Here is a 27730-nt window from a genome sequence, read left to right on the forward strand (position 1 = left end):
GTAACAACGCAATGCACTAATAAATTAATGGAAAACATATACTAAAAAGTAACTCTAAATGTGACGCTTGAGTAGATAATTCTGGACTCAAGTACTTCTCTGTATTTGATATAACTCAGGATTAAACAACCACTATTGAACAGTGCTTGTTTGACCTTTACTTGTTTAAATAGTCACAGTCGTGCCTTTGCTTATATTTCTACCTAGCATGATTAGTTCTCTATCCATGCAGCAGTGAGGATTTATCCATAAAGAAAATAATCATAGTCTGAAGTAACTATTGAGAGTGAAAGCTCCCGTTGCAGCATACATATTTTGAACATTTTCTATAGGGGAAAATTTAATGTAAACAGAATGGTTGAATTCATACACTAATCCAATAATTTAAATATGGTTTGCTCAACAAGCCATAGTGCCCAGGTCTTCACAAAATACTATGAAATGATGTCATCTCATGACAAAACATAAGCTACAGTAACAGCACATTATGCTTAGCACTGTATCTGAATAAATTAAAAAGAGTAATTCTGTGCAAAGTAAAGAAAGAGTTTATGGTAGGGGTGTCAAACTCAATTTCATTGAGGGCCGCATCAGCATTGCAGTTGCCCTTGGGGGGGGGCAGGGCGTACTGGGTGGGCGTGGCTGGAGTGTGTGTGGCCTATTGGGTGGGCATGGCCAGCTCTACATTATTCGCGTCAAGGGTACCTATGGGGGCCTGGGCAGGAGTGGAACAGATCTGAGGGTCTCTGGCAGAAGGAGATGGGACTGGGGCAAGTGCCAAGGCATGGTCCACTGGAGGAGCCTCACTGTTCCTCTCAGGCCATGCAGGGGGGGGCTGGACGGTGGCACAGAGGTCAAATGCCCAGCCCAGCACTCAAGCACCCGCGGCACTAAGCCCAGCCCCTCTTCCCCAAGGGGGTGCCCAGCTGCACCTACCTCCTCCTCAAGTCTGCTGCTGCTGTGCTTGCTTTACTTACCCAGATTGCTCATGATGGGTACGAGGGCAAAGTCAAGAGGGGGGCCCACTCCCTCTCCATGTGAGGAGACCTGGCTTTGTATCCAAAGCTTCCTTAGCAATAGGATGGAGACCCCCCAGAATAGGCCAGGAGGAGGGAGCAAGTGGATGGTGAAAGGGCAGCAGAGAAGGACTAAGGCAGGACTTCCCTCAGACCATCTCTCTCCTTCCTTCCTTCCTTCCTTCCTTCCTTCCTTCCTTCCTTCCTTCCTTCCTTCCTTCCAGTGGTGGGAAAATATTTAAGATGAGGGAGGGAGAAAACAGGCAAGAAACACAGCTGGGGAAGTGTCATCCTTCATGAGGTATGAAGAAATGCACCATTGGCTGGAAGTGGCCAGCGTATGGCCCTCGCCTACTTCACATAGTAACTGAGTTGGATAATGTGCCATTACACAGTTTACCTTCTGAATACTTATCATCTGTTTCTTTTTCTTTTTTTCTTTCATAATTCTTAATTTATTTTTTTTAAAAAATAACATACCTAGAATCATCTGGGGTCAAACAGTCTTTGTATGAAATAAATGAGTAAACATTTTCTTCAGAAATTACTTACCAATAATAATAATGTAAATTAAGCCAATTGCTCCTACAGCGCCCATAATTGCTAAGCCTGCAATCAGAACAGATCCATGTTTTGGTTGACATGCTGTTGAGAAAAAGAGGTGGGCATTTAGGTTAGCAGTGAAAGATTATGAAAAAGGGGGCTCTGAACAATGTTGTAAAGATATTTGAGTGGTCATATACCTTACATTTTTCAGACATGATAGGAGATAATGCAAGGACATCTTCAAATTGTATACATAAATTAGATTTGATTTTTTCATGGCTTTACTATATAAAAGTTCAGACTAACAGAATTTTATTTATTTTTTTATGACAGAATAGTATGCGCGTGCATGAGTCTGCTTAATCTATATAGGGAAGGTTGTATCAGTTAAAACAGTTACATAATAATTAAACATTTCAAAATGTAAGAAGGAACCCACAACCCAGAGACTTGACAGGCATATCTGGAATTTTAACTCAAACTCTTACAAAAAATATGCCATGAAGGAAGCTTGACATGCATAACAAAATGTCTGTCATGGTAATATATCTGTTCTCACAACCACCAGTTCATCAGAGAGCAGGATACAGTAGTCCACAATACTGAACAAAACCATAAGCTCAAAAAATGATACTATTTAAATTATATCAAAATGCTTCACAGTTCATATTATATAGGACTTCCATATCTAGGCTTCAAAAAAGTGCAATAATCACTAGATGGCAGCAAAGAGAGTTTTATCTATTTGGAATTTTACAGTTCTGATATGGTAGCCCCATATTAATGCAGTACCTTTATTTATAGCTTTATTTGTTATATTTGTATCCCACCTGTCATACAAACGCTCAGGATGGGAAACATGAAAGCAATGCAAAAGATATAAAATACCATATTTGTTCAAAAGAAACAAAACACGAAAGGTAATCTTTTTTTCCTCTTTGGCAGCTCCTTAAAGCAGCCATGTCTTTTCCCAGAGTTGAGTATCTGCTATAAACAGCTACAGCAGCAGCAGCAGCAGCCTGGGAAAATCCATGGTTGGCTTTAGGAGATGCCTACAGATGCTTACATGCAGGCCACTGTGCCAAGTGCCTTTTCCCTCTAGAACTGAAGACATGCACAACCATAGCACATAGCAACTAGAAGGAAGGGAGCATGGGAGTGAGGGAAGGACCACAGAGAAATGGGTTAAGACAGGAAGGAAAGCAAAACGAGGGAATAAAATGAATAAACAGAAGGTAAGGGGGGGAAAGCAAGGGCAAGAAAGGAAAAAAACAGACAGCATTACAAAGGGAAGCCCAAATTAAGCTACAGATAAGCTAATCTTCAAAGGTATCCATTCTTTTCAGCAGTGATGCTTGCAATACTTTGGACTTTTGGTTTATTACCTTCTTTTCAAGACCATGTAAGATGATGCTGAGCTGCAAGGGCCAGCATTCTTTCCCATGCTAACTAGTACCCTGGAAGTCCAGAAGCATTTGATATGGGTTGATAATATCTGAAAAGTATTGAATTTGATATAGACATATAGCTATGCTTTGTGGTAATTTTGTTTTAGTTTGTGACAGCCACAGTATAAAAGTTAAGTAACTTCTTTAGAACCAAGCTGTAACACATATTACTTTGATAAAGTACATAGTTTACCTGTCACGCACAAAGCAAATCCAGCCACAGAAATTACATATCCAAGTGCTTTCAGAGCTAGCAAAATAACTGCAAAAAGTGGTTGCTTCTCAAAAACTAGGGAAAGAACAATAATGTTACTGAGAAAAGAGCATATTCAGAAACAAATGAGAAACAGAACAAGTCAGGATCTTCCCAAAAATAATTTAAACTTGTACAAATATGTATCTGGCATGGGGTATGAAGCAGATAACAATATCAGGAAGGATAAATGGTATAATCCCAGAGTAACTTGTTTTATGTGAAATTCTCAATTATTTTTTCTTGTGTTCATTTGTGCCAGATTGTCAAAGACTGCCTGGACAAGTCCCTGAGTTTTCTTGGCAAGGTTTTTCAGAAATAGCTTCCTATTGCCTCCTTCTAACAACTGAAAGAAAGTGACTTGTCCAAGATGCCTAAGGCAGGACTACAACTCCAGGTCTCCTAGTTTCTATCCTGATACAATTGCTACACCAAAGAGGCTTACACAACTCTCAGTATAATGTAGTAGAATAGAATTTAGATAATAAAGGCCAACAAACAGTGCTGACTGGCACAAGAGTATATGGAACCCCTAGGCCACACTGATTTATGGCTCCATCTTTTACTGATGAAAATTTCCATATTTAGAACGATTCATATTGTGGTGCCTTCTAAGCTTTGGTGCTCTAAGCTAATGCCTACTTGGCCTTAGCCTAATGCCAACCCTGACAACAAGTACAGCCCTTAAATCAGCCCATTAGTTAGTGTGCACCTACTTATAAAGAAAATAAAGTTTCGTACATATATCCCTAGTGGGTATTTTTAGCTCAAATTCTTGTCTCACAATAAAAGATCATCTCTTCACTTCAAGAAAAGTGATACTTTGATACATCAAAGGAATCTCTAAGTGATATTTTGATATATCAACGCAAACAAAAAAAAATCCCCTTGGCAATGTCACAATTTGGTACTCTGGTGCCAATTCAAAATTCTGAATCTTTTCCTTCTTCTCCCCAAATGTTGTCTAAAGTTCAATGAGTATACTGTTATTCAGTGCCAATCTAGAATTTTTACTAATTTTATGATTTTCCCCCTTCTGCATTCCCCCTACACCTTCAGAATTACATTTAACTTAGTCTCTAAAAAGAAATATAGTGATCAAGTAAATGAGAAGATTCTCACCTGATGTGAACAGGAAGTATAAAAGAGGCACTACAATGATTACAGGGATGACAATGATGCCGATACCAGCTTTAACCGATGTTGGATATCCACCTGGATGAAGTCAATTTTTTTAAAAAATCAATCCAGTCTTTACTGTCAAGCTATTATATAATAATACTATTGATATTAAGAATAACTGCAATGGGAATCACAACGAATAGACCATCAAGTTTAAGCCAAAGGATATTTCTATTTTTTTCAAGTTGACTTTTTTATTTTATTCCAATACAAATGGGCTGGAGGACCTGTGGATTTCCAGATATTGTAGAATCACCAATATTCCCCACCACTAACCATATTGGCTAGGAATAAAATTGCTACATGCAAAGAAAAAGGTTAGCCCTTAGCTCTAAAATTTGCAACTAATAAAAATGCAGTAGGAAAGCAAGAAAGGGAACACATTTGACTCAGATAAAGGGTATGACTGACTGATGAGAACAAAATAAGTTTGAAATGGCCATATCAGCCTCCCTAATTCTTTATTAGCAATTTGAATAATTTACACAAATAATGAACTGTCATAAGTTGTGACTATAGCCTGCGGATAGCCTTGGGATAGGCTGAAACAGGAAAGAAGATTTAACTAGCAAGGTATTCAAAAGACTTGATAAATACTTAACACACACACACACATACATACATACATACATACATACATACATACATACATACATATATATATATATATATATATATATATATATATATATATATACAGTATATATGATATCAAAAATTATATGGATTAAATATGGATTGATGAATATATATATATATATATATATATATATATATATATATATATATATATATATATATATATGTATATATATATATATTCACCAATCCATATTTAATCCATATAATTTTTTGATATGTCACTAATTACTAGTTCTTAGCTAGAAAGTAATATTAACATTGGAACATGTAAAATAGCTTCTTATAAGAATTTCACCCTTGGAAATAATTGTAATGATTGTATTCTAAAATTAGCAGAAAATTATAAAGCTGACCTATTTAAGTGCCTCCTGAGGGAAAGAATAGCTCAAGAGAAATACCATTTCCTGTTAAATGTTTATCCAATAGTAAGGGGAAATTATCCTAACAACACAGAATGAAAATACTAATACAAATATTTTTAAATGACAACAATAGTGGAAATGCTTCATCTATATAAACTATTTTATATTTTAATGAAGGATTTCTACTCTTTCTGGTCTCAATTTTGGCTGTTTATGATTGCAAATCAGCTGAACAAACAACAGTGTATTTAAGATTCCTTTTATTTGATATTTGTGGTGATTTATTAAAAACAAGAAAACTAAAAAATATATTTTGTATAATAAAAATCAGCAAGGAGAGTGAGAGGGAACCATGACCAATTATTGTGTTTTTATAATATTTCTAATAAATAAATATTTAATATGTAGCAGGAATAATATATACCAAGGTTCTGTATTCAAAAGATCTGTTGGACCTATAAAATTAGGACAGTTATAGTAGTAGAAATAAAAGTAGTAATTTAATCAGGGTTAGGAATAATATCTTTAATTCACTCAGTGACATTTTGAATCTTTCATACATTATATAATTTGCCTGTTTTTATGTAAAAACTATTATCAGTCACATACTGGCTATTATCAAATTTTGTACATAGCTTAAGGCCCAGTTTAGCTTGATGGAGTACATTTATTTATTAAAATTCTTACCTTGGGCAAAAAGAATGGTACCAGTCACAGCAAAAATTGTTATTAATAGTCCTGTAAAACTTAAGCCAATTTTCCTTTCAAATTCCATGTCAAACTTTATAGCTAAAAGAAAAATAAAGGATGAAAACAACAATTAGACTAAATGCTTAAATACATGGCTTTCAAATTATGCCTTTGAAGAGCATCAACAGAATATTATTGCTGTATGTGTGTGTGTGAGAGACAGAGAGAGACAGAGACAGAGATTTGGGGTAGCATTAATTATAAAACACAAGAATGTTTTAGAAATAAACCAATACATTGGCTTTGTTAAGATTGCACTCCCATATTATTTATTTATTTAGGCCCACGGCGTGGGGGAGGAGGGGCATTTTCCTGGAGATGCTCTAAAAGCTAGACAGCCATCTGATGGGATTGCTGTGCTTGGCGTACATGGCCTCTTACAACTTTATTTTTCATCTGCGTTGCAGAATTCTGAAAAGCTTGGATGCAAATGTAATCCAAGTCACACATAGGTTTGGGAGGTGCAAATTGTGTATCTCTAGTTTTTAAAAAAATCAGAATGAATTTTGTAAGGCAACATTCACTTACACTATGTGAGATCTAATCTTCAAAGATCACACTTAAGAAGGATTAACAAGAAAACAATTAAGGCAATCACCTCAAAGGAAAGATAAACAAAGGTGTGAGACCCAGACAACAAACTTGTGCAATGCTTAAGCATGTCTGCCTTTGGAAGAATATCCCCCCGAAAGAAAGAAAGAAAGAAAGAAAGAAAGAAAGAAAGAAAGAAAGAAAGAAAGAAAGAAAGAAAGAAAGAAAGAAAGAAAGAAAGAAAGAAAGAAAGAAAGAAAGAAAATTCTGTATGATCCCAATCTTGCTGACTTTTAGGAGAGTATTTAAACCTTCCTAAGTAAAGCTCTCACAGGTTCTGTTGTTGTTTCATGTGGAGTCAGTAAATACAAGGCCTCACTGTGCAAAACTCTTTTTCAGAGAGAGGGAATACAACTACAGGAACAAGAAATGCATCACAGGAACAATAGAAATGAATCATAGAGTAGCTATATGACACAGGAAACAAATACAACAGAGATGGATGATAGAGCTGCATATAAGGTAAACATAACACCCATAAGATCTTCTCCTTATCATGTTAATCAAACATTGCAATTTTGGATGAGAACTAGTAACAACACTTGCTATAGGTTGAATCTGTTGGGTGGTTGCGAACGTCTGCCACTACAGGTGAAGACTGGCCCTCTACACTAAGAGTTTCTCCAACCTTGCTGAGGTTGCTGGGATCTTCTCACCTCTTACTGGGACAGTCTCCCTTTGACTGCTGTCAGGTATACTGGCTTGCTCATGGCTGTTATTAGCATTGGTCTGTGGCATCAGTACTGTGCATTCCCAATAGCCACTGGGTAAGTGTGGCCCAGTAATACCAGGTGAGTCGGGCTGTCCACAGGATATGGAGAATCAGGTTGCAAGTCAGGCTGCTCAGCCACAGGTGGATCCACACGATTGTGATGATAGAGAGTTCCATCAATGTCCACTAGATAGGAGCGTGACAGCAATCTATGGGCCAATCTTCACCCCTAGTGGCAGACGTTTGCAACCACCCAACAGACTCAACCCATAGGAAGTGTTGTTACTGGATGTCTACTGCCAATGTGGTTTACACAAAAGACTGCATTGGTACTGTAAACTCTTAAGAGTAAAAAATGGTTCGTAAATCTCAGATCAAATAACATAATCCAAACCTGCTAGCTGGATTCGGGTGTAACATGTGATGTCATAAATTTAAAAAACAAAATGAAACTGGCACCTGAAATACCTCTTCAGCCTAGTAGCACCAAACTGAACTTATATTCAGGAGAAGTAATAGAATCTTTGGGACATTTCCAAACAGAATGCAGCATATGTGGGGGTATCCACAAACTTGAATTTGATATTGTGGAAGACGATCAGAAACCACTATTGTCTGGATCAACATGTGAGCATCTGGGTTTGATGCAGTTCACCATTCTGGCTGAGTTACACAATGTCGAGATTCACCCCTCAAAATCCTTGGTGAGGCCAGTGACAAAACAGCAAATCCTCCAAGACTACAATGAAGTGTTTGAGGGCCCCATAGTATCTGTTCCAGGAGAGGTTCACTTTGAACTTGAACCTGCCATTTCACCAGTACAATGTGCCCCACACAATGTGCAAATAGCCATTAAGCTGCTGGTCAAAGTACAACTGGACAAGTATGAAGCTGAAGACATATTAATTCAGTATCTGAGCCTACCGATTGGATAAGCAACATGGTTGTTATTAGGAAGCCTGAAAAGATCCCAAGTCTCTGAATATGGCCCTGAAATGGTCACACTACCTAATGCCAACACCTGATGACCTTTTGCACAAACATAATACCCATAAAAGCTGTGACATCAATCACTGAGCAATTGCTATGTAACTATTTAATTGTTCCATATTTTATCTTTTTTTCCCTGGTGGGGTTAACTTTTTTAGTATTCTTTCTATAGATCTTTTTTATTCCTCTGACAGACGTCTTGGCAAGTGGGTAGCCCTAGATACTGATTAAACAATAAAAAAATAAATATATCTAGCTTCCCCACTTATTATCCAAGGCTTAGCATTTCCAACTGATATCATCATATAAACTAGGTAGTGGCTAGGCAGTCATGGAAAAATGTAAAACTAACAAAATACAATTAAAAGCTGATTATTTTAAGAAGACAGAAAAATCATGGAAAATAGAAAGCTCTTGACCTAGCACTGAATAATGCTAATGCTCATACTAATGGAACCTCTCTGGAGTGGGAATTCCACCAATGTGGTCTCCAAAAAATCCTATGTTCTATAGCTGTTAGAATTACATAAGATTCCAATATCACTGTACTTGTCATTAAATTGTACCCCTCTTGCCTAAATAAATGCAGACACTAATACCCTCTTCCCTTTTTTTCATTCTCTTCCATCAGTGATGGCAGCAGTATCTAGGTAAAGTCTATCTGCTAAGTAACACTTGCTTCTTATAATCCAGCAAGCTGCAGTGTTTCAAACCCTGAAAAAAAAAACACGAGGAGCCAGTCTCAAGGTAGGTATCAAGCTGCTAAGTAAGTTAAACTAAAAAAAATTAAACAAACAATAGGAATTAACAATTGGTTGAGAAATTAATGAAAATCTGTCAGGAAAAATAAAGATTTTGTTTATTGTTTGTATGGAATGATAGCAATTGCAGTAATCATAAGGAGCCTAATGATATAATGAAAACATAAAAATATATAATACAATAATAATAATAATAAAGTTGGAAGGGACCTTGGAGCTCATCTAGTCCAACCCCCTGCTCAGGCAGGAAACCTTATACCATTTCAGGCAAATGGCTGTCCAGTCTCCAGTGTTGGAGCATTCACCACCTCTGGAGGCAAGTTGTTCCACTGGTTAATTGTTCTAACTGTCAGGAAGTTTCTCCTTAGTTCTAGGTTGCTTCTCTCCTTGACTAGTTTCCATCCGTTGCTTCTTGTCCTGCTTTCAGGTGCTTTGGAGAATAGCTTGACTCCCTCTTCTTTGTGGTAGCCCCTGAGATATTGGAACACTGCTATCATGTCACCCCTCACCCTTCTCTTCATTAAACTACACATACCCAATTCCAACAACCGTTCCCTATATGTTTTAGCCTCCAGCCCCCTAATCATCTTTGTTGCTCTTCTCTGTACCCTTTCTAGAGTCTCGACATCTTTTTTACATCGTGGTGACCAAAACTGGATGCAGTATTCCAGGTGTGGCCTTACCAAAGCATTGTAAAGTGGTATTAGTACTTCACTTGATCTTGATTCTATCCCTCTGTTAATGCAGCCTAGCACTGTGCTGACTTTTTTGGCAGCTGCAGCACACTGCTGGCTCATATTGAATTGATTGTCTACTAAGACTCTGAGATCCCTCTCACAGTTACTACTATTGAGCAAGGTACCACCTATACTATACCTATGCATTTGATTTTTCCTGCCTAAATGTAGAACCTTACTTTTTTCACCATTGAATTTCATTTTGTTAGATAGTGCCCAGTGTTCGAGTCTGTCCAGATCCTTCTGTATCTTAAGCCTATCTTCTGCCAGCTTGGTGTCATCTGCAAATTTGATGAGTTCCCCATCTATCCCCTCATCCAAATCGTTAATGAAGATATTGAAGAGCACTGGGCCCAGAACAGAGCCCTGGGGCACCCCACTACACACTTCCTTCCATGTAGATGCGGTTCCATTGAGGACCACACACTGAGTACGGCCTGTCAGCCAGCTACGAATCCATCTGGTGGTGATGCTATCTAACCCACATTTTTCTATCTTATCAAGTAGTAGGTTGTGATCTACTTTATCAAATGCCTTACTGAAGTCCAAGTAAATTATATCTACAGCATTCCTCTGGTCCACTAGTTTTGTCACTTGGTCAAAGAATGTAATAAGATTTGTCTGGCATGATCTGTTTTTGACAAACCCATGTTGACTTTTAGTGATGACTTTGTTTGCATCAAGGTGTTCGCTGATTTGTTGTTTGATTATCTTTTCCAGAATCTTCCCAGGTATTGAGGTCAGGCTGATAGGTCTGTAGTTTCCTGGATCTATTTTTTCCCCTTTTTTGAAGATGGGAACTACATCAGCTCTCTTCCAGTCCTCTGGTAGTTCCCCAGTGCTCCGGGATCTTTGAAAAATATAGTTCAGTGGTTCTGAGATCACGTCTGCCAGTTCCTTCAGAACCTTGGGGTGTAATCCATCTGGGCCTGGTGATTTGAACTTGTCTAGGCTGGACAGGTGCTCACTTACCATTTTCTTGCCTATCTTAACTTGCGTTTCTATTCTGGTTTTTTATGGCACTGGTTTGGGTAGGTTGGACTGTTTTTTCCCTTTGTGTAAAGACAGATGCAAAAAACGAATTAAATAGTTCTGCTTTCTCCCTATTGCTTGTCACCTTCTTGCCACTTTCCCCCACTAATGGACCAATCATTTCCTTAACTTTTTTCTTGTTTTTTATATGTTGAAAGAAGCATTTTTTGTTATTTTTGACTTTGGTCGCAAGCCTTAGTTCATTTTGAGCCTTAGCTTTCCTCACTTCATCTTTGCAGGCACGGGCTATTTGCTGATATTCTGACTTAGTTATGTGCCCCTCTTTCCAATTCTTATACTTGTCCTTTTTATCTTTCAATTTATCAGAGAGTTCTTTATGCAGCCATGCTGGTTTCTTTTGAGAGCTGTTATTTTTCTTCTTTGTTGGTATTGTACTAGACTGGGCCTTTATGATCTCACTTTTCAAAATTTCCCAAGCTTCTTGAGTTGTTTTCCCCTTTAGGATTCTCATCCATGGAATTCTTCCCATGGTCTCTCTGTTTATTGAAATTAGCTCTTTTAAAGTCCAAGACTCTAGTTTGGCTGTGTTTGATCAGTTTGTAATTGTTATGAATAATAATATATCTGCAAACCCATCCTTGATCTACACCAGGGGTGTCAAACTGCCGGCCCACAGGCCAGATGCGTCATGCGGAAGCCGTGCCCACCCTATTGCCGGCAATGGCAAAATTGTCCCGATACGTTGTGCAAAGTCACATGACGTCGCGAGTTTGACATATCTAGACTATGACTGAAACAAACAGCTGGAAAAATTGTAACTCTTCAAGTAGTTTATAATTCTAGTACTTTAAGTAGTTTACAAGCCATTGGCCTATTCCATTAAAGGCTGGAGCTGAGATCCAGATTGGGAGAAACGGGGTCTCTCCTCCCACCTTCATCCAGTCCAAGTTTCAGATCCTGGGAGTTTATAGAAACAAGTCCATTGGTTTGAACTGGGATTTGGATTTTCTACCTAAAAGCCTTGGGAAAACAATCACTACAATAAAACTGCCAAAGATACAAAGGCATTGGTTGTTTAATTCTTTTTTAACTTTTTTTTAAACATTTTTAATTGTTTTGCTCAGTTGGGTAGCTTCATCTTTGCTTCCTTTATCTATCTTTCTTGTTTAACTGCCTGATTTGTTTATTGAAGATTTCTAGGTCTAAATATGTTATAATATATAATAAAGTTCCTCTAGATGGATCCACAGTGGAGCTTGCTTCAACACTGGTATTTACTTCGTTTCCTGGTACATGAGTCACTTGATCTTCTTAGGCAAGTCTGGACTTTTTATGTTGTCATGGTTATGATTACAGGAACAAAGCTTCCCTCAAATAAACGTAGCTCGTTACAAGATGCCAATATTGTAAAATTTATTTTCAAGTAAATTTAGTTGGAATTGTTATGTTATTAAACACCTCAGACTAAGTTACACTAGTTTGAATGAAATGTTGCATAAGGCATACATAGCACAGATTAATTTAAAATATTTACTTTGTAAAATATAAGATTTGTAACACTGATTTAAACAAAGATTTTAATTTGAAAGAAAGACATAGGCAGATCAATATGCCACTATATGACATTAATGTTTTTTCCCCAATGTTTTTCAAATTATTAAACAATATTTTTTTTCTATATTGCTAACCCATCCAAACTTAAATAATTCCCTTGACCCATTAAGATTTTCCCAATAGACATGCAACTCTGCCTTTCACCAGCAAAAGCTAGGCTTTTTGAATGGACTATTCCAACTAGTGGTTGGTAAGGTCATGTAGCTTTCTAAAGAGAGGCATTTGGAATTACTGAACACTATTACCAACCATTCTCACTTTTGCCAGAGGCTCTTTTAACAAACTGGCAGATACATTTCTATTCTAGACACTACAGATATTGCATGAACTAGGAGACTCAGCATGATTTTTGATATGTAGGAGAAAATACACCTTATAAATCAATATTATCGTTGTAGCTGTTGCACAAGACATAAAAAACAGCATGGCTTTTGATATATAGAAAGCAATCAGTTCTAAAGAACAATTTTTAACAAATGAAAAGCTACTAATAATTTCTTTCTACAACCTATTCTTTAGATGTTTTTCTTGCCTTTATAAATTCTTATAAATAACTCAAGGTGGCAAACATACTCTTTCCTTTTCCTATTTTCCCTACAACTGCCCAGTGAGATGAGTTGAACTGAGAGAGAGTGACTCAGAGTCATGTTTTATGTCCATGGCAAATTGGAACTCACCTCCTGGTTTCTAGCCTGGTGTCTTAACCACTGGATCTGGCTTTTACTGAAAGAAATCTTCAAAAATGTTCAATTTTGTTTTGATTCTGTTTAGATAATTAGTGTGCCATGAAGTAAGGTTGGTAGGTATTGAGTTAGCATGTTCAAGAAAGAGTATACCACACAGATGTAAGTCAAATATAAAGCAATTAAGATATTATATAGTTAACATCTTAATTAATAAATTTAACAATAAATATTATAGCAAAATAATTTGCTACTGCCTTGGATATGAAAATCTGTGACTCATATTATAAATTCCTTTAATGTCTACAAATACTATTTGCCTGTATTAGTGTATTAAGATATTTTAAATGATAAATATATTATAAATCGGTAGCTTCGTCAAGAGCTCCACTTATGAACCAAAAGCAGAGTATCTTCTTATTTTCTGCCTTTTAGTTTTATGTTTTATAATATTCTTAACATACTAAATTATACCACTTTGTGTTCCTAGCACAGTACAGTATATCTAATGTAGTACAAATAAAATAAGTAAAATAGCATAGGGAAATTTATTTATTATTTAATTTGTGTGCTGCCCATCTCACCACAAAGTTTACAAATATTTCTACGTAAATTGGAGAATATTACTTAATAAGTAAAAAAAACCTTGTTTCTCATATATGCTACCAATTTTCTTAAAGAAAGCATTTCATCAGTGATTGAGAGATCATTCCCTGATATGATGTGATGAGGTGATTGTTGGTTATATTTATTCTGTTTTAATGGGTTTTCTTATGAACCACCTAGAATTAGCTTGTATTAAGACAGGCAGCTTAATAAATAAATAATCAAACATATAGCTTGTTTTCACCATCAAATATATATATATATCTTATGATACAAAAATACTGAAACACATTAATCTGATCTTATATTCATCAAAAAAAATCTGAATTCTCAATGAAAATCCACAGGAAAATCCTCAGACCATTTAACTCTAAATGAACAGCTCTCCTTCAGGCAAAACCCCTACCAATTGAAAATAACTATGATGGTTTTATGGCCATTATTGACTGGCTAAACTCTATTTCTTTCCCACAGACAGATATTAATATAGTAATTACTCTACTTAAACTGGAGGGAAATATATAGTAAATAAAGCTAAATCCATGTTTGGATGATATCTTTTTATAAGCTTATCATGAAAATATAAAAAACTAAATGGCATAGTTAAAAACCTTGTGGAATAGACTTTATCCAATATCAGAATTGTTTTAAAAATAAACTAACAATAGTCTCCTCACTCTATATTTAGGAAGCTACCATATAGGAAGGGAATCAATATGAAACAATTTCTCCAGTTCCCAATCTAAGGAAACAAGCCATAACATCAAAGCCACTAAAATATAAAGCCAAAGCAAAGGAATTATAGGTGGTCCTTTCTTCTTGCCTACCTACCTGCCTGCCTATTGAAGTAGTACCTGACCAAAATCCTAGCCTACAGCTTAGTTTCATCAATGAATGCCTGGAAATGTATATCACTTAAGACACTTTTAAGCATCTAAGTAAGTTATATTTGCACCAGGTAATAGTACCGCTATTTTCACAGAAACATTAGCTACTTATTAGGTCTTCTTGATCACACCCTTTTGTGTGTTATTGGAAGCCAGGAAATTCAGAATTGTACAACAATAGATGCATCAAAAAGGATGGATTGCAAATTTGAAATAATATTGTATAAAATATTGCATAAATATAAAAATAAATAATTATAAAATATAACATTTGCCCAGACGTATAGGTAAATATTTTCATATTAAAAATACAAAGCCTATTTTGAATTATATTCCAAAATATTATATGTTTCATGGGGATTTTAGAACCTCTGGAAAATGGATGCCATCCATATCTCTTGAGGTGATATCTATTCCATAAGGTGGAGGCTGTGACAGAGAAACCACCATGTTTTCTGGGTCCCACAAGATGGCAATATTTAATAGAAGGGACCTGGAGAGAAGGGGCAGTAGGGGGCAAGCATATAAGGCAGGTAGAAACAATAGATCTATACAGTACCTGAGGTGAATCCCCAGTTACTTCAGGCAAGGAGCATAGCAGAGAATTATATTGAGAAACTAACAAGATTCCTAGAGTCCAATAAACTGTCTATGACAAATGATCTTTAAAGAAGATCTTTAAAGAATTCTACTAAGTTCTTCACTTCATGTGGCAGACTGTTCATTTAACTCATACATAGTGATGGGATTCAGCCAGTTCGCACCACTTTGGCAGAACTGGTAGCTAATTTTTTGTTGCCCAGGCCCAGTATGGACTTCTGGAAGCAGCATCCACACAGAGCACCAGTTGCTCACATATTGAGAATCCCACCACTGCTCATACAGTTAGGCAGTTCCTACTGACCTAGCCTGAAGCATTTTTCATTGGTTCTGATTCTGCCTTGTGCAGAAAATATCTACTCTTTTTTCAGTATGACAACTTTTCAGTTCTTCAAATAGAAATAGAACCATTGATTAGCATTATTTTGGCATGATCACTCAACCAATTGTAAGTACTTTTAGCAATAGGACCATCTTGTCCATATTTTACCATTTCATTAAGGAAAATTTCATTCAAGGCTTTGTTGAAGACTTTGCCGAGGTCCACGTACTCTCTACGGCATTACCCTAATCTTCTAAGCTAGTAATTCTATAAAGAAAATGGATTTGCCCTGGCATGATTTGTTTGCAGCAGACACATACTGTACTGGTTTCTGCTCATTGTACCATATCTATCAATGTTCACAAACATATTGCTTTTATATTTTTAATATAAAACTTAATTACAGGAATAATGACATTAAAAGGAAGGACATTTTCTACAGAATGATAGTTATCTGTATTCAATTTGTGTCACTCTATGGCCAAATGCTGAATATCCACAGGCAAGCACAATTTTTTTTCAGTGCAGACTGATATAGAAGTTATTAATAAATACTCATAGATGTTACAAATGTAAGGGTATCAGATTTTAATTAATTACAGTGTCACCTTTTATTCTATTATTTCGGCAATCAGGAAAACAGTAAGCAGTTACATAAACTGCTCAAAATGAAGCTTAAACAATTTTTAATCATGTAAAGCAGAAACTTCTTTTACATTATTCCACCCAGACACAGAGACAAACATATAGCAGTATTAATAAAGAAATCTAGTACTTACCTACAGTAATGAACTGGCACCAGTATAAAATAATAATCAATATTATGATGGAAATGATAGAGAACCGCTCCACAGGCTGAAACCAAGGTACTATAAACAAAAGAAATACAGTACAATTTCAGAAATGAGTGCACATTTATAATATATTTCACATATTTTTGTGCTAACATTTTGGACATTTCAGCAGAGAAAGTCAAATTATTGACAGTACAAGTTGTTCTAGATTTCCATATTTAAAAGCATAGCAGGATTGCATGTTTCTTCATATTTCAATAGCTTCTGTTAGCAGTTTCTCCATCTAACTAACAATGTCTTATATTCAGGGGGGCAAAGGTTTCTTCAGATCGTCCATCCTGAGATGTGCCACTCCTCTACTAGTGTCTGCCCATCCACGGCACATAATCTAATAAACACACTTAATCTAAGAAACTTGTGTTTATTATGTTCAGGTACAACTTTTACTGATTTTTAGCATAATGCAAGTAAGAGCAGTTACTAAAAACTGAAGCAATATTGAAGGACTGGCAGCACTTAACGATACCTATGGCATCTGCAAGTGGCATTTTAAAAACATTCTCAAAATAGGTCACAACAAAACAAAGATGAACAATACACAAAGCAAAGTGAACCTTTGTCCTACCATGCAATCTATTGCAGACAAAAGCAAATCTTAAGGAAACAACTCAAGTTGTCATTTCTATTGGCTTTAGTTCAAACCCTGGAACAAAACTCAGTCTTTCAGTTGTGTTTCAACTGAACTATTATCCTGAGGTTTCTGGAAGTCTGTCCCCAACATTCCTGCACATTTTTATTTCCTTCATCTTCCTGCACAGTTGCAGACTTTTCTTCTGAGAACTAGCATTCTATATTCTATTAACTGCAACTTTTACATCACAGAACCTTTGTTATTTTTCACTTGTGACCTTAAACTGTAACTGTAGTCTTTCGCCATGGCACTAAAGAGCACTTTCAATAAATACAATAGGATGTAAATGTAAAAACACCAGCCATTGAAGACATTGGAAACATTCTTTTTGACTGCAAACTGTGGTCTGCAGAAAGGGCTGCCTTCTTAGATTTTTATTTAAAATCTAAAAATTATTGCGGTACCAAAGAGTATTACTTTTTTCAGAGAGAAAACTTGCATAGCACTAGTAAGACTGCACTCTTTATTTCAAAGACTGTAGAGGTGAAACTTACTCTGAACATGTCCTATTTTTTATCTATTTGTATATTAGTTTTAGGGATGTGGTGGCTCAGTGAGTTAGGTCGCTGAGCTTGTCGATCAGAAGGTCGGCAGTTTGGCGGGTCAAATCCCGAGTGCCGCTTAACAGAGTGAGCGCCTGTTACTTGTCCCAGCTTCTGCCAACCTAGCAGTTTGAAAGCACGTAAAAATGCAAGTAGAAAAATAGGGACCACTACGGTGGGAAGGTAACAGCGTTCCGTGCGCCTTTGGCGTCTAGTCATGCCAGCCACATGACCACGGAGACGTCCTCGGACAAGTGCTGGCTCTTCGGCTTTGAAACGGAGATGAGCACCGGCCCCTAGAGTCGGAAACGACTAACACGCATGTGCGGGGAAACCTTTACCTTTACCTTATATTAGTTTTATATATTTCATATGGTCAAATGACTTAATCAATAAAGATTCCAATTCCATTCCATTCCATTCTGCAATTTTAACAAGGGAAGAAAAAAAAGAACAGAATCTTTGGACATCTTTTCCAAACATAGTGTTATGTCCTTCCACAGAACATAGCAGTGCCCAAGCTAAATCTAATGTGCTGCCCAAGTGCTAGCACAGTAAGCCTTACCAATTCTCTGCTGGCACAGGGATCAAGGGATACCAAACATTTCCTGCAGGAACCAAGTAGGGCTTCTGCATTTCTTCAGTTGCAGATTTTGACCTAATTACAGTAGTGTGGTAGTATGCTATTCATACCACAAACTATGATTGGGTCAAATATGCTTTTTGAATTAAAGAGTAATATGTTGATCACCCAATTCTGCTATTAACAATATTGAGTACATTATGATCCCATTCTTAATTTCTTTTTTAGTAGCAGCTGTGAAATTCTTAAGAAGAAAGGCTGATGCAGATGCCAGGCTGACTGAAGTGGGAGGACTAATTCAGGAAAACTGTCAGAATGAGTGAACAAGCCTTTTATGCAGCTTCATTTTCCAGATATTCTTCTTACCGCATTCTGATGGGCAGGCTGTAAGGGGGAAAAAAACAAAACAGGGACAACTCTAACTTTTATGTTTGGATATATTATGCCATGGTTAACACAAGTTACAATTCATTAGCCCACTGAGCTTCCCACCACACTTTGTTACTAGAAAAACATGGCCAGTTTAGGCTCAGATAAATGTGTGATCTGCAACTTGACAAACTATAGCTTGCTTCGATTTCAAATCTACTATTTTTTTAAAAAAAGGAAAATGATTTCTTGAAGTTCAGGACTGTGAGATACTATTACATTAACTGAAACTATCTCCATATAAATCCTTTTAAAAAGTCACTTTTTCAATTTACTTAGCTTGTTTCTTGAACTAAACCTACCACCACATTAGTCTGCATCAATATATAGATTCAGGCCCAATTTACTGCAACATTTTAAATTCATCTCAAATACTTACAGAATTGATGTTACCACAGTTTTCTTATCATCTGACTCTTTTTCTATAATATCACTTATCCCATGAAAAAAGTAAGACCCTTAAATAAACTATAATAATGGATGAAAGGTATGAAATATTTAAGGACAAGGGAAGTGGGAGAGGGGATCAGCTTCTGTCTATTCATTATGATTTAAGAAGAAAATATTGCATAGAACCTAATGACAATTCTGAAAATTTCATATGATATTACTTCTACATGTTGGATCTCTGTGTGTAGCTTTTTGTATTGGGTTTTTGTCCTTATAAGCCGCCTGGAGTTACCAAGAATAAGTTGAATGGCCATATTTTTTTTTCTTTTAACAATCCTAAATACCCTTGCATCAGGGTGGACTCAGGGCAGCTGAATGGAACTGAGTGTTTAAATGACCGGATGCCCTTCCTGATGTCTACACGGAGCTCACAGCTGTTATATTCTCATTGTGCCCAAAGAGAGAAATATCTGCCGCTACCTAGGATCAAACTCACAGCCTCCTGATTGTGAGGCAAGAGCTCCATCTCTAGGGGGTGGCCATATAAATGTTATTAAATAAAATAAAATGCCAGCAAATAACTCTAGCAGGCAAATAAAAGGATGGAATGTGGATACCTTCAGACAAGACTTCAACTGAACAGTTATTGTGTCCTCCTATACAGTGTCACAGTGTTCTTTTCTTGAACTGAAAATTTATGTTTTTTAGGGGCACAACTGACCCATAAAAAAACAGGACAATGGAGGCTCTTAAGCTTTTCACTATATAGGAGTTCTCACTTAACAACTGTTTCAGACAATGACCCTTCATAGTTATGATGGTGATGAAAAAGTAACTTCACCACCAATGCCTGCATTTATGAACTTCACAGGTCTGTAAAGCAGAGGAAAGATGAAAAAGATAATAAGCACAGTTGGGAGTCACGTGATATGTCACTTAGTGGTGCCACTGCTTAATGAACAAGTTGCCAGTCCCAGCTGTGGTAGCTAAACAAGGACTACCAGTATACACTGGGGTTATTTACAGCAGGCAATTACAAAAGATATATACAACACAATACTTGTGTTCACCTGGTGTCAGTTTCCTTCTATGTTTCCCTCACAGAGTTTTAGCCTGGAACCCCCTAATCAAGATACAAAGACATAGTGATAGAACACTGATTGAATTTGAGTACCCACCACACACAGTTTTTCAGGGAACTTTATTAGGTTTTTACAGGTCCCTAGTTTGAAAATCCCTGACACAGAGATTAATTAAAATGCAATGTGAAAGGGTTGACTTTTGCATAAAACTGGAAGAAACAAGTTCAGCTGAAGCTTGAAATCCCATCCTTGCTATATCTGTTAGGAAGTTAGTTTTAACTAAAATGTTTCTTGAACTTTTCAAGTTTTCTTTCCTTTTTTAAAAATTCTATTCTGAGTTTTTTAAAGATTACTTTAAGTGGTGTTTTGAGCTTATTGTATCACAATCATAACCAAATCTCTGCAAAGCAGAAAATGTCCAAGTCCTTCAAATATTCAAGTGTTGGGATGAGACTGACAAGAAATCTGCTAATTAGATTCATTCCTTGGTGAAAACTCTTGACAATATACTATCCAGCATCCCCTAGTCGGTGTACATATGCCTAACTGATAGCTTTACCCTTTTAATCATGGCACAGCACTATACTTTTGTAAATATGTAGAGGATAATTGTTGGAGGTACTGTTTTCTAAGATATATCTTTTCATCACTCCAAGCACAGCTGGCTGCCCACACTTCTCAGTATGAAAGTAGCTCAATGGCAGATGCTCCTTCACGATGGCATTTAAATAAAGTGTGGGAAGACAGAGAGGTTGTACACCTTGGACAATGGAGCAGGCCATTTTCACATCTCCCCTGCCAACTCCTACATGTTAAATAAAAATACGACACACAGAATCAGAATAGAGCTGGAAGGGATCTTCGAGGTCTTCTAGTCCAACCCCCTGTTCAAGCAGGAGACCCTATACTATTTCAGAGAAGTAACCATCCAGTCTCTTCTTAAAAGCCTCCAGTGGTGAAGCACCCACAACTTCTGACAGCAAGCTGTTCCAGTGGTTAATTGTTCTCACTGTTAGGAATTTTTTAATTCCAGGCTGCATCTCTCCTTAATTAGTTTCCATTCATTATTTCTTGTCCTACCCTCTGGTGCTTTGGAAAATAAGTTGATCCCCTCCTCTTTGTGGCACCTCTCAAGATACTGGAATACTGCTGTGTCCCCCCTAGTCCTTCTAGACTAGCCAAACCCAAATCCTGCAACCATTCTTCATATGTTTTTGTCTCCAGGCCTTTAATTATCTTAGCTGTTCTTTACACTTTTTCCAAAGTTTCAACAACTGTGATGTGGTGACCAAAACTCAATGCAGTATTCCAGGTGTGGCCTTACTAAGGCTTTATAAAGTGATACTAATATTTCACATGATTTTGATTCTGTTTCTCTGTTTATACAACCAAGGATTGTATTAGCTTTTTTGGCTGCTGCCGCGCACTGCTGGTTCATGTTTAAGTGATTGTCAACTCAGATTCCAAGGTCTCTCTCATAGATACTGTTTTTGAGCCAGGTTTCACCTAATCTGTACTCATACCTTCGGTTTTTCCTGTCTAGGTGTAAAATCTTGCTTTTCTCCACATTAAATGTCACTTTGGTGGATAGGGCCCATTGTTCAAGCCTGTCAAGATCTTTTTGGATCCTGAGCTTGTCTTCTGGGGTGTTAGGTATTCCTGCCAGTTTAGTGTCACCTGCAAATCTGATGAGTTCCCCTTCTATTGCCTCATCTAAGTTATTTATGAAGATATTGAAAAGTACTGGGACTGTTCTGTTCCAGCCTACGACCGGCTCTGTTTGAATGTCAGGGACAACCCCTTTTTATAGTCAACAGGCTGGAAAAACCCAACCAAATTTATTTACAAAGAAATCAAAAGTTCAAACAAGAGTTAAACAGGAATGACAGACCAGGACTCTAGCAGATCATCTTCAAACGGTTGCCTTCAGCAACCAACACCTCCCACACCTTCCCCTTTTATCAGCAGTCCCAAGGCGTGGCTTCTCATTGCCTTCTCCTCCTCTCACCGAGTTGCCTCATTGCCTTTCTCTGTTCTACTCTGCTGGATTGCCTCCTGCTCCTAGCGTCCCTGAATAGATCCAGCAGTGAATCATCTATGTCCAATACCTCGTGCTCACACGGCTGAGTCTGATGAGGAACATGATGGGAGGGGCCAGGCTGAGAGTCCTGCAGTGCATCCGAGCCTCCCTCTGACACCAAAGGCTCTCCAAATCCCTTCTCCTCCTCCTCTTCAGAATCTTCAGACTCAGCTGCCAGTATCACAGGCTGATGCTGGATCACAACAGGGCCGAACATGGAACCTTGTGATAACATACTGCTTACTTCCCTCCATGTAGATGTACAATTTAGGACGACTCGTTGAGTATGGTTTGTCAGCCAGTTACAAATCTATCTGGTGGTGATGTTGTCTATCCCACATTTTTTTAGCTTACCAAGAAGTAGGTTGTGGTCTTCTTTGTTGAATGCTTTGCTGAAGTCTAAGTATACTATGTCCATAGTATTTCGCTGGCCCAGTAATTTAGTCACTTTGTTAAAGAATGAAATAAGATTGGTTTGGCATGATCTGTTTTTAACAAACCCAAGCTGGCTTTTAGTTACAACTTTATTTGTTTCTAGATGTTCACAGATCTGATTTTTATTACCTTTTCCAGTATCTTCTAAAGGTATTGATATTGGGCTGGTGGGTCTGTTAAGATTCCTGGGTCTGGTTTTTTCCCCTTTTTTGAAGATGGGAACCATATCAACTCTTTCCCAATCCTCAGGTAATTCCCTGGTATTCCAGGATCTGAGATAACATCTGCCAATTCCTTCAAAAGATATAATCCATCAAGTCCCAGTGATTTATATTTGTCAAGATCAGATAGGTGTTCTCTAACCATTTTCTTGCTTATTGTAATTTTTATTTCTAGTCTGTCTTTTAGAGTTATATTTTTGGTAGGTTGGGCTATAGTTTCTTTTTGCGTCAAGACTGATGCAAAGCAGTTCTGCTTTCTTTCTGTTGCCTGTTACTTCCTTGCCATCTTGTCTCTTAAGTGGACCTACTGTTTCCTTGACTTTTCTCTTGTTATTTATATGTTGAAAGAAGCTTTTATTATCTTCAACTTTTGTTGCAAGTCTTTGTTCATTCTGAGCCTTTAATTTCCTGACATCATCTTTGCAGATTTGAGCTATCTGCTGATACTCTGCCTTAGTTATGTGTCCCTCTTTTCATTTTTTTGTACTTGTCCTTTTTTCTTTCAGTTTATCAGAGATCTTTGTGCAACCATGCTGGTTTCTCCTTGGATTTATTTTTCTTTTTCAGTGGTATTGTGCTGGACTGGGCTTTTATGATCATATTTTTTCAGTTTCTCACACTTCTTGTATTGTTTTCCCCTTTAGTATTTTCATCCATGGAATTTTTCTTCTGAATTTGTTAAAATCAGGTCTTTTGAAGTTTAAGACACTGGCTGGATTATGTTCTATTGTTTGTGTTTGCATTATATTGAATTACAATATGATGTGGTCACTCTTGCCTAACATTCTGGCAACTTCAACTCTGTCTATCACTTCTTCTCTATTAGTAAGAACTAGGTCCAGTATAGCTTTTCCTCTAGTTCCCTCCTCTACCTTTAGGATGACAAATTGTCAGATAGGTTCATCTATTTCTTCTGCTTGGTTGGGTAGCAATGTCATTCTTTTTTTCCTTTTATATCGACCCATGAAGAGGATTCTAGGAGCTTTCATCCTTGGTTTTGTGGATTTCTGTAGAGTTGTAGTGATCTTTTATATATAATGCAACTCTACCTTCTCTTTTGTTAGGTCCGTTTCTTTTGAATAGTTTCTATCCTTCCATCAGTACATTCCGTCATGACTTTCATCCCACCATGTTTCAGTAATGGCAACTATATCATATTTACTTTCATGTACTTGTACTTCAAGTTTGCCTCGTTTGTTCCCTAAACTTTGAATGTTTGAGTATAGGCATTTGAGTCCTTTATGGTTTTGGGTATGTTTCTTATGTCTCCTACTTTGTATCTGGGTTTTCCACTCCCTACCTCCTTATATGATTGGTTATCTAGTGGTTTTTGCTTGGAATTAGGTTTTAAAGATCTTGAAGACTGCCTGCCTCCCCCCTCAATTTTAGTTTAAAGCCCTTCTGATAAGATGAGCCAGCCATTTTCCGAATATATTCTTTCCAGTTCTTGTGTAGTTCTCTCGATTGCTTGCCGGTAGCATTTCATGTAGGTAATGTAGACCATGGTGTAGGAAACCAAAGTTCTCTTGTCGATACCAGTTTTGAAACCAATGGTTCGTTCCTAAAATCCCTTGCTGTCTCATTGAATGTTGGCCTTTTGTTGGAAGTATAGCTGAAATCACCACTTGAGCTCCTAATTCTTTAACTTTCCTCCCTTAAAAAAGGTAAAGGTTCCCCCGCACATGCATGCTAGATGTTTCCGACTCTAGGGGCCGGTGCTCATCTCCGTTTCAAAGCCAAAGAGCCAGCGTTTGTCCGAGGATGTCTCCGTGGTCATGTGGCTAGCATGACTAGACGCCAAAGGCGCACGGAACGCTGTTACCTTCCCACTGGAGTGGTCCCTATTTTTCTACTTGCATTTTTATGTGCTTTCGAACTGCTAGGTTGGCAGAAGCTGGGACAAGTAACAGGCGCTCACTGTGTTATGCGGCACTCAGGATTCGACCCGCCAAACTGCCGACCTTCTGATCGACAAGCTCAGCGTCCTAACCCACTGAGCCACCGTGTCCTTAACTTTCCTCCCTAGCTGTTCATAAATTCTAATTGTTTTTAGATTCATTGTTGTGTCATTGGTCCCCACATGCAGGAAAAAAAAGGGATAGTAATCCATGGGGTTGATTATTTTAGTAAGGTTCTCAGTTACATCTTTGATTTTTGCTCCAGAGAGATAACATACCTCCCTAAATGGACTGTTTGGTCTGCAGACTATAGTTTATGTTCCCCAAAGAATTGAATCACCTATTACCGATATTCATCATTTTTTTTCCTAGGGAACTCTGGGATACTATTCTTCCTGCTACAGGAATGCTAGGTTGTGTCTCCTTTTTAGAACTATTGGTGACTGCTTGTTTATAGGTGTCTGCATATTTTCTTCCTGCTGGAGGCTATGAAAGCGATTAAGTTCCAGAGGGGCTTCAATAGAGTGGGCTTTGGTAGATAATAGGGGGTTTGCTCTTGGTTGCTCTTTTCTTCCAAAAATGACATGTTTCCATCGGTCCTCCTCTTTAGGTTCGTATATAGGGTCATTCTTTTTCGGAAGCCGTTTGTTCCCTATTGTGTTCAATTTGAATGCATCGATTTTCTTCTTTTTGTTCATATACAGTACAGGGTGGTTTGTTTGTTTTTTAAAAAAGGTCCTTGCTCCCTATTGCTCCCCATTAAATTCTTAATGTTGAAATTTATTTATTTATTTATTTAATCCTAAAATATCCACGCTACTCAATTCCAATCCAGCCATTTCTGTTCAGAAACAATTTGTTTCAATTTACATCAAAACTGATTAAAAAAAATTCCCTGCATAGTACCTGTTTTCATATTACTAAAACAAAAACTAATGAAAACAATTAGAAGACTCAAACAAGGACCCAATTTCTTGCTTCTCCCAAGATTAACAACTATCAGATATAGACAGGCGGTCTCTGATTTGAATGAATCAGGAAAACCACAGAGGAATTAAAAAAAATCTTATCCATGTGAAACATTCCTGGGATAATACTATATTACACTACTACATGACTGCAAAAAAGGGGTTTAACGACAGCCATCTGAGTTTGCTTTCTTGCTTTCCTTTCCCTTTTAAGCCTTTTTCCTCTTTTCTGCCTCATCTTTACATTGCAAGCCTTCAGGCAGAGAATGTCTCTCTCTCTCTCTTTTTCTTTTTTTTTTTACTGATTTTATGTAAGCTCTCTTGGAGCCTTTTCAGCTGAAGAGGATATAAATACTTTAAACCAGGGGTAAGTGCAATCTGTGCTCTTAATCTAATTTCAAAATTTCTGGCCTGCTGCACAGAGTGGGGAGAATGTATTGGCAAAAGAGAAAGAGGGTGGAAAAACAAGATGGGAGAGCAGAGCTTCGTAAAGTCTGTCCATTAAACAACTATTAGTAAATATATATTTATACCGATATATTTTACTGATAGATATAAGGTCTATTTGCAAGTCCAGGTTCTTTAACTTGCCAACTTTATTTCTGTGGTATTACGTCTCAAGTAGGATATACCTGAATGTCTTTGCAATAATAGAGTGAACTCTAGGTCCCCACCATGTTCTTAATATTTCATGTCTTTTGCTTTCCTGAACACAGACTATATGAAGCAAGAAAGGGATGTGTATACTTAAGGACTTTGAGAAGAGCTAGCTTTGAAATGCCTAGATGTTTCTAAATATCTGAAGCATCCTGTGGCCAATCTGCTTCTTATCATTCCAGATGTTGGAAGGAAAGGCCAAAGACTGAAGCAGAGACACAGCGACATGGATGAAGTTCTGTAAATGGAAACCTATTTGCACTGGGCCCAGAGACAGCACTGTTGTTTAGCCTCTGCGGCATTAGGCCATTCATTACCAGGAAGGCCAGAAAGTGCAGATATTCTGACAACTGCCAAACGAGAGGGCAAGATGACAGATTCCATTAGTCGGCAATAACAGCCCCATGTTTAATAGGAGTGCCAGCTGAAGCTAGGAATCTGCACTGTTTCTATAATTGTTCAAAATCATGTACAACTTCAAATGCAGATCTAGCATCAGTACATATATTGGCCCTGCAACCTTTAGCAATTTCCCAAGCCCTATTAAAGCAAAAAAATGTCTGCAAATTACACATAACAGCCGGGCTGGCTACATGAAATTTCTCCTCACACTTTAAAAAATACTGGAAAATGATTAGCTGCACACTTTAACTCAGGAAATACAAAGACAATAGGTCCTCAGCAAAACTCTCACCTTACTGAGAGAAACCTTTCCAGAAATTTGCTTTTTCCTCTTTCATTCCCCTTCCCGATAAATCAAACTGTTGGGTAAACATTCAAAGAGAGTGTGTTTTTTATACACTGCCTGCCTTGAATGGTAAAAGAGAATGGGTAAAAAGGGGGGAGGAAGAAGGGCAGAAGAGTGGTTGTATAAAAGAAGCTGAACTGATTTTGGAGGTTTGAGTTAACCATTTCTTCTTTCTCAGTGTATTGTAGCTTTAAATTAGTATGTTTGCCTATTATTTTCCAATAGGCAATGGCCTTTTTGCTTGCCAGGGTGAAGATTTTTTTAGATAAATAAATTTTTGAACCATTTGTCTCCTTGGTGCACCTTTCGTTTAATAAATTAAGAATCAGTATAAGTTCCTTGCAGCTATATGTTGTACAGATTCATGTTTCAATGTCTCTTATCACTTGATTATTTTAGGTTTATGACAGTTGTTTATGTTGCATCATAAAACAAAGTTTAATGATTAATAAAGTTGGTGTGACAATAAAGCTTTAAACCTTAGCCTTGATAACTGGAAATTTGGACATGCTTAGCT

The 27730-nt window shown here is 37.3% G+C and overlaps 1 protein-coding gene across 8 annotated transcripts in view; it reads right to left on the minus strand.

Annotated features, from left to right (window-relative positions):
• CD47 (CD47 molecule) overlaps nt 1–27730 on the minus strand; it is a 76843-nt gene that overhangs the window by 15523 nt on the left and 33590 nt on the right. For 5 of the 8 annotated variants that reach the window (XR_014026293.1, XM_081326707.1, XM_081326705.1 and 2 more), the window contains exons 3-8: nt 18672–18689; nt 16475–16564; nt 6137–6238; nt 4386–4478; nt 3204–3299; nt 1569–1661 (exon numbers count right to left, since the gene is read on the minus strand). Coding sequence is in view for 7 of the 8 variants with exons in the window: in XM_081326707.1 (XP_081182833.1) it covers nt 1569–1661; nt 3204–3299; nt 4386–4478; nt 6137–6238; nt 16475–16564; nt 18672–18689 (492 nt within the window). In the remaining variant the exon portion in view is untranslated. Of the gene's footprint in view, nt 1–4; nt 1662–3203; nt 3300–4385; nt 4479–6136; nt 6239–16474; nt 16565–18671; nt 18690–27730 lie in introns of those variants that run through there. The other 3 variants (XM_081326706.1, XM_081326704.1, XM_081326709.1) reach the window with 2 other exon arrangements.

The sequence above is a fragment of the Vipera berus genome (genome assembly GCF_964194415.1).
Source record: "Vipera berus genome assembly, chromosome: 4".
Lineage (NCBI taxonomy): Eukaryota > Metazoa > Chordata > Lepidosauria > Squamata > Viperidae > Vipera > Vipera berus.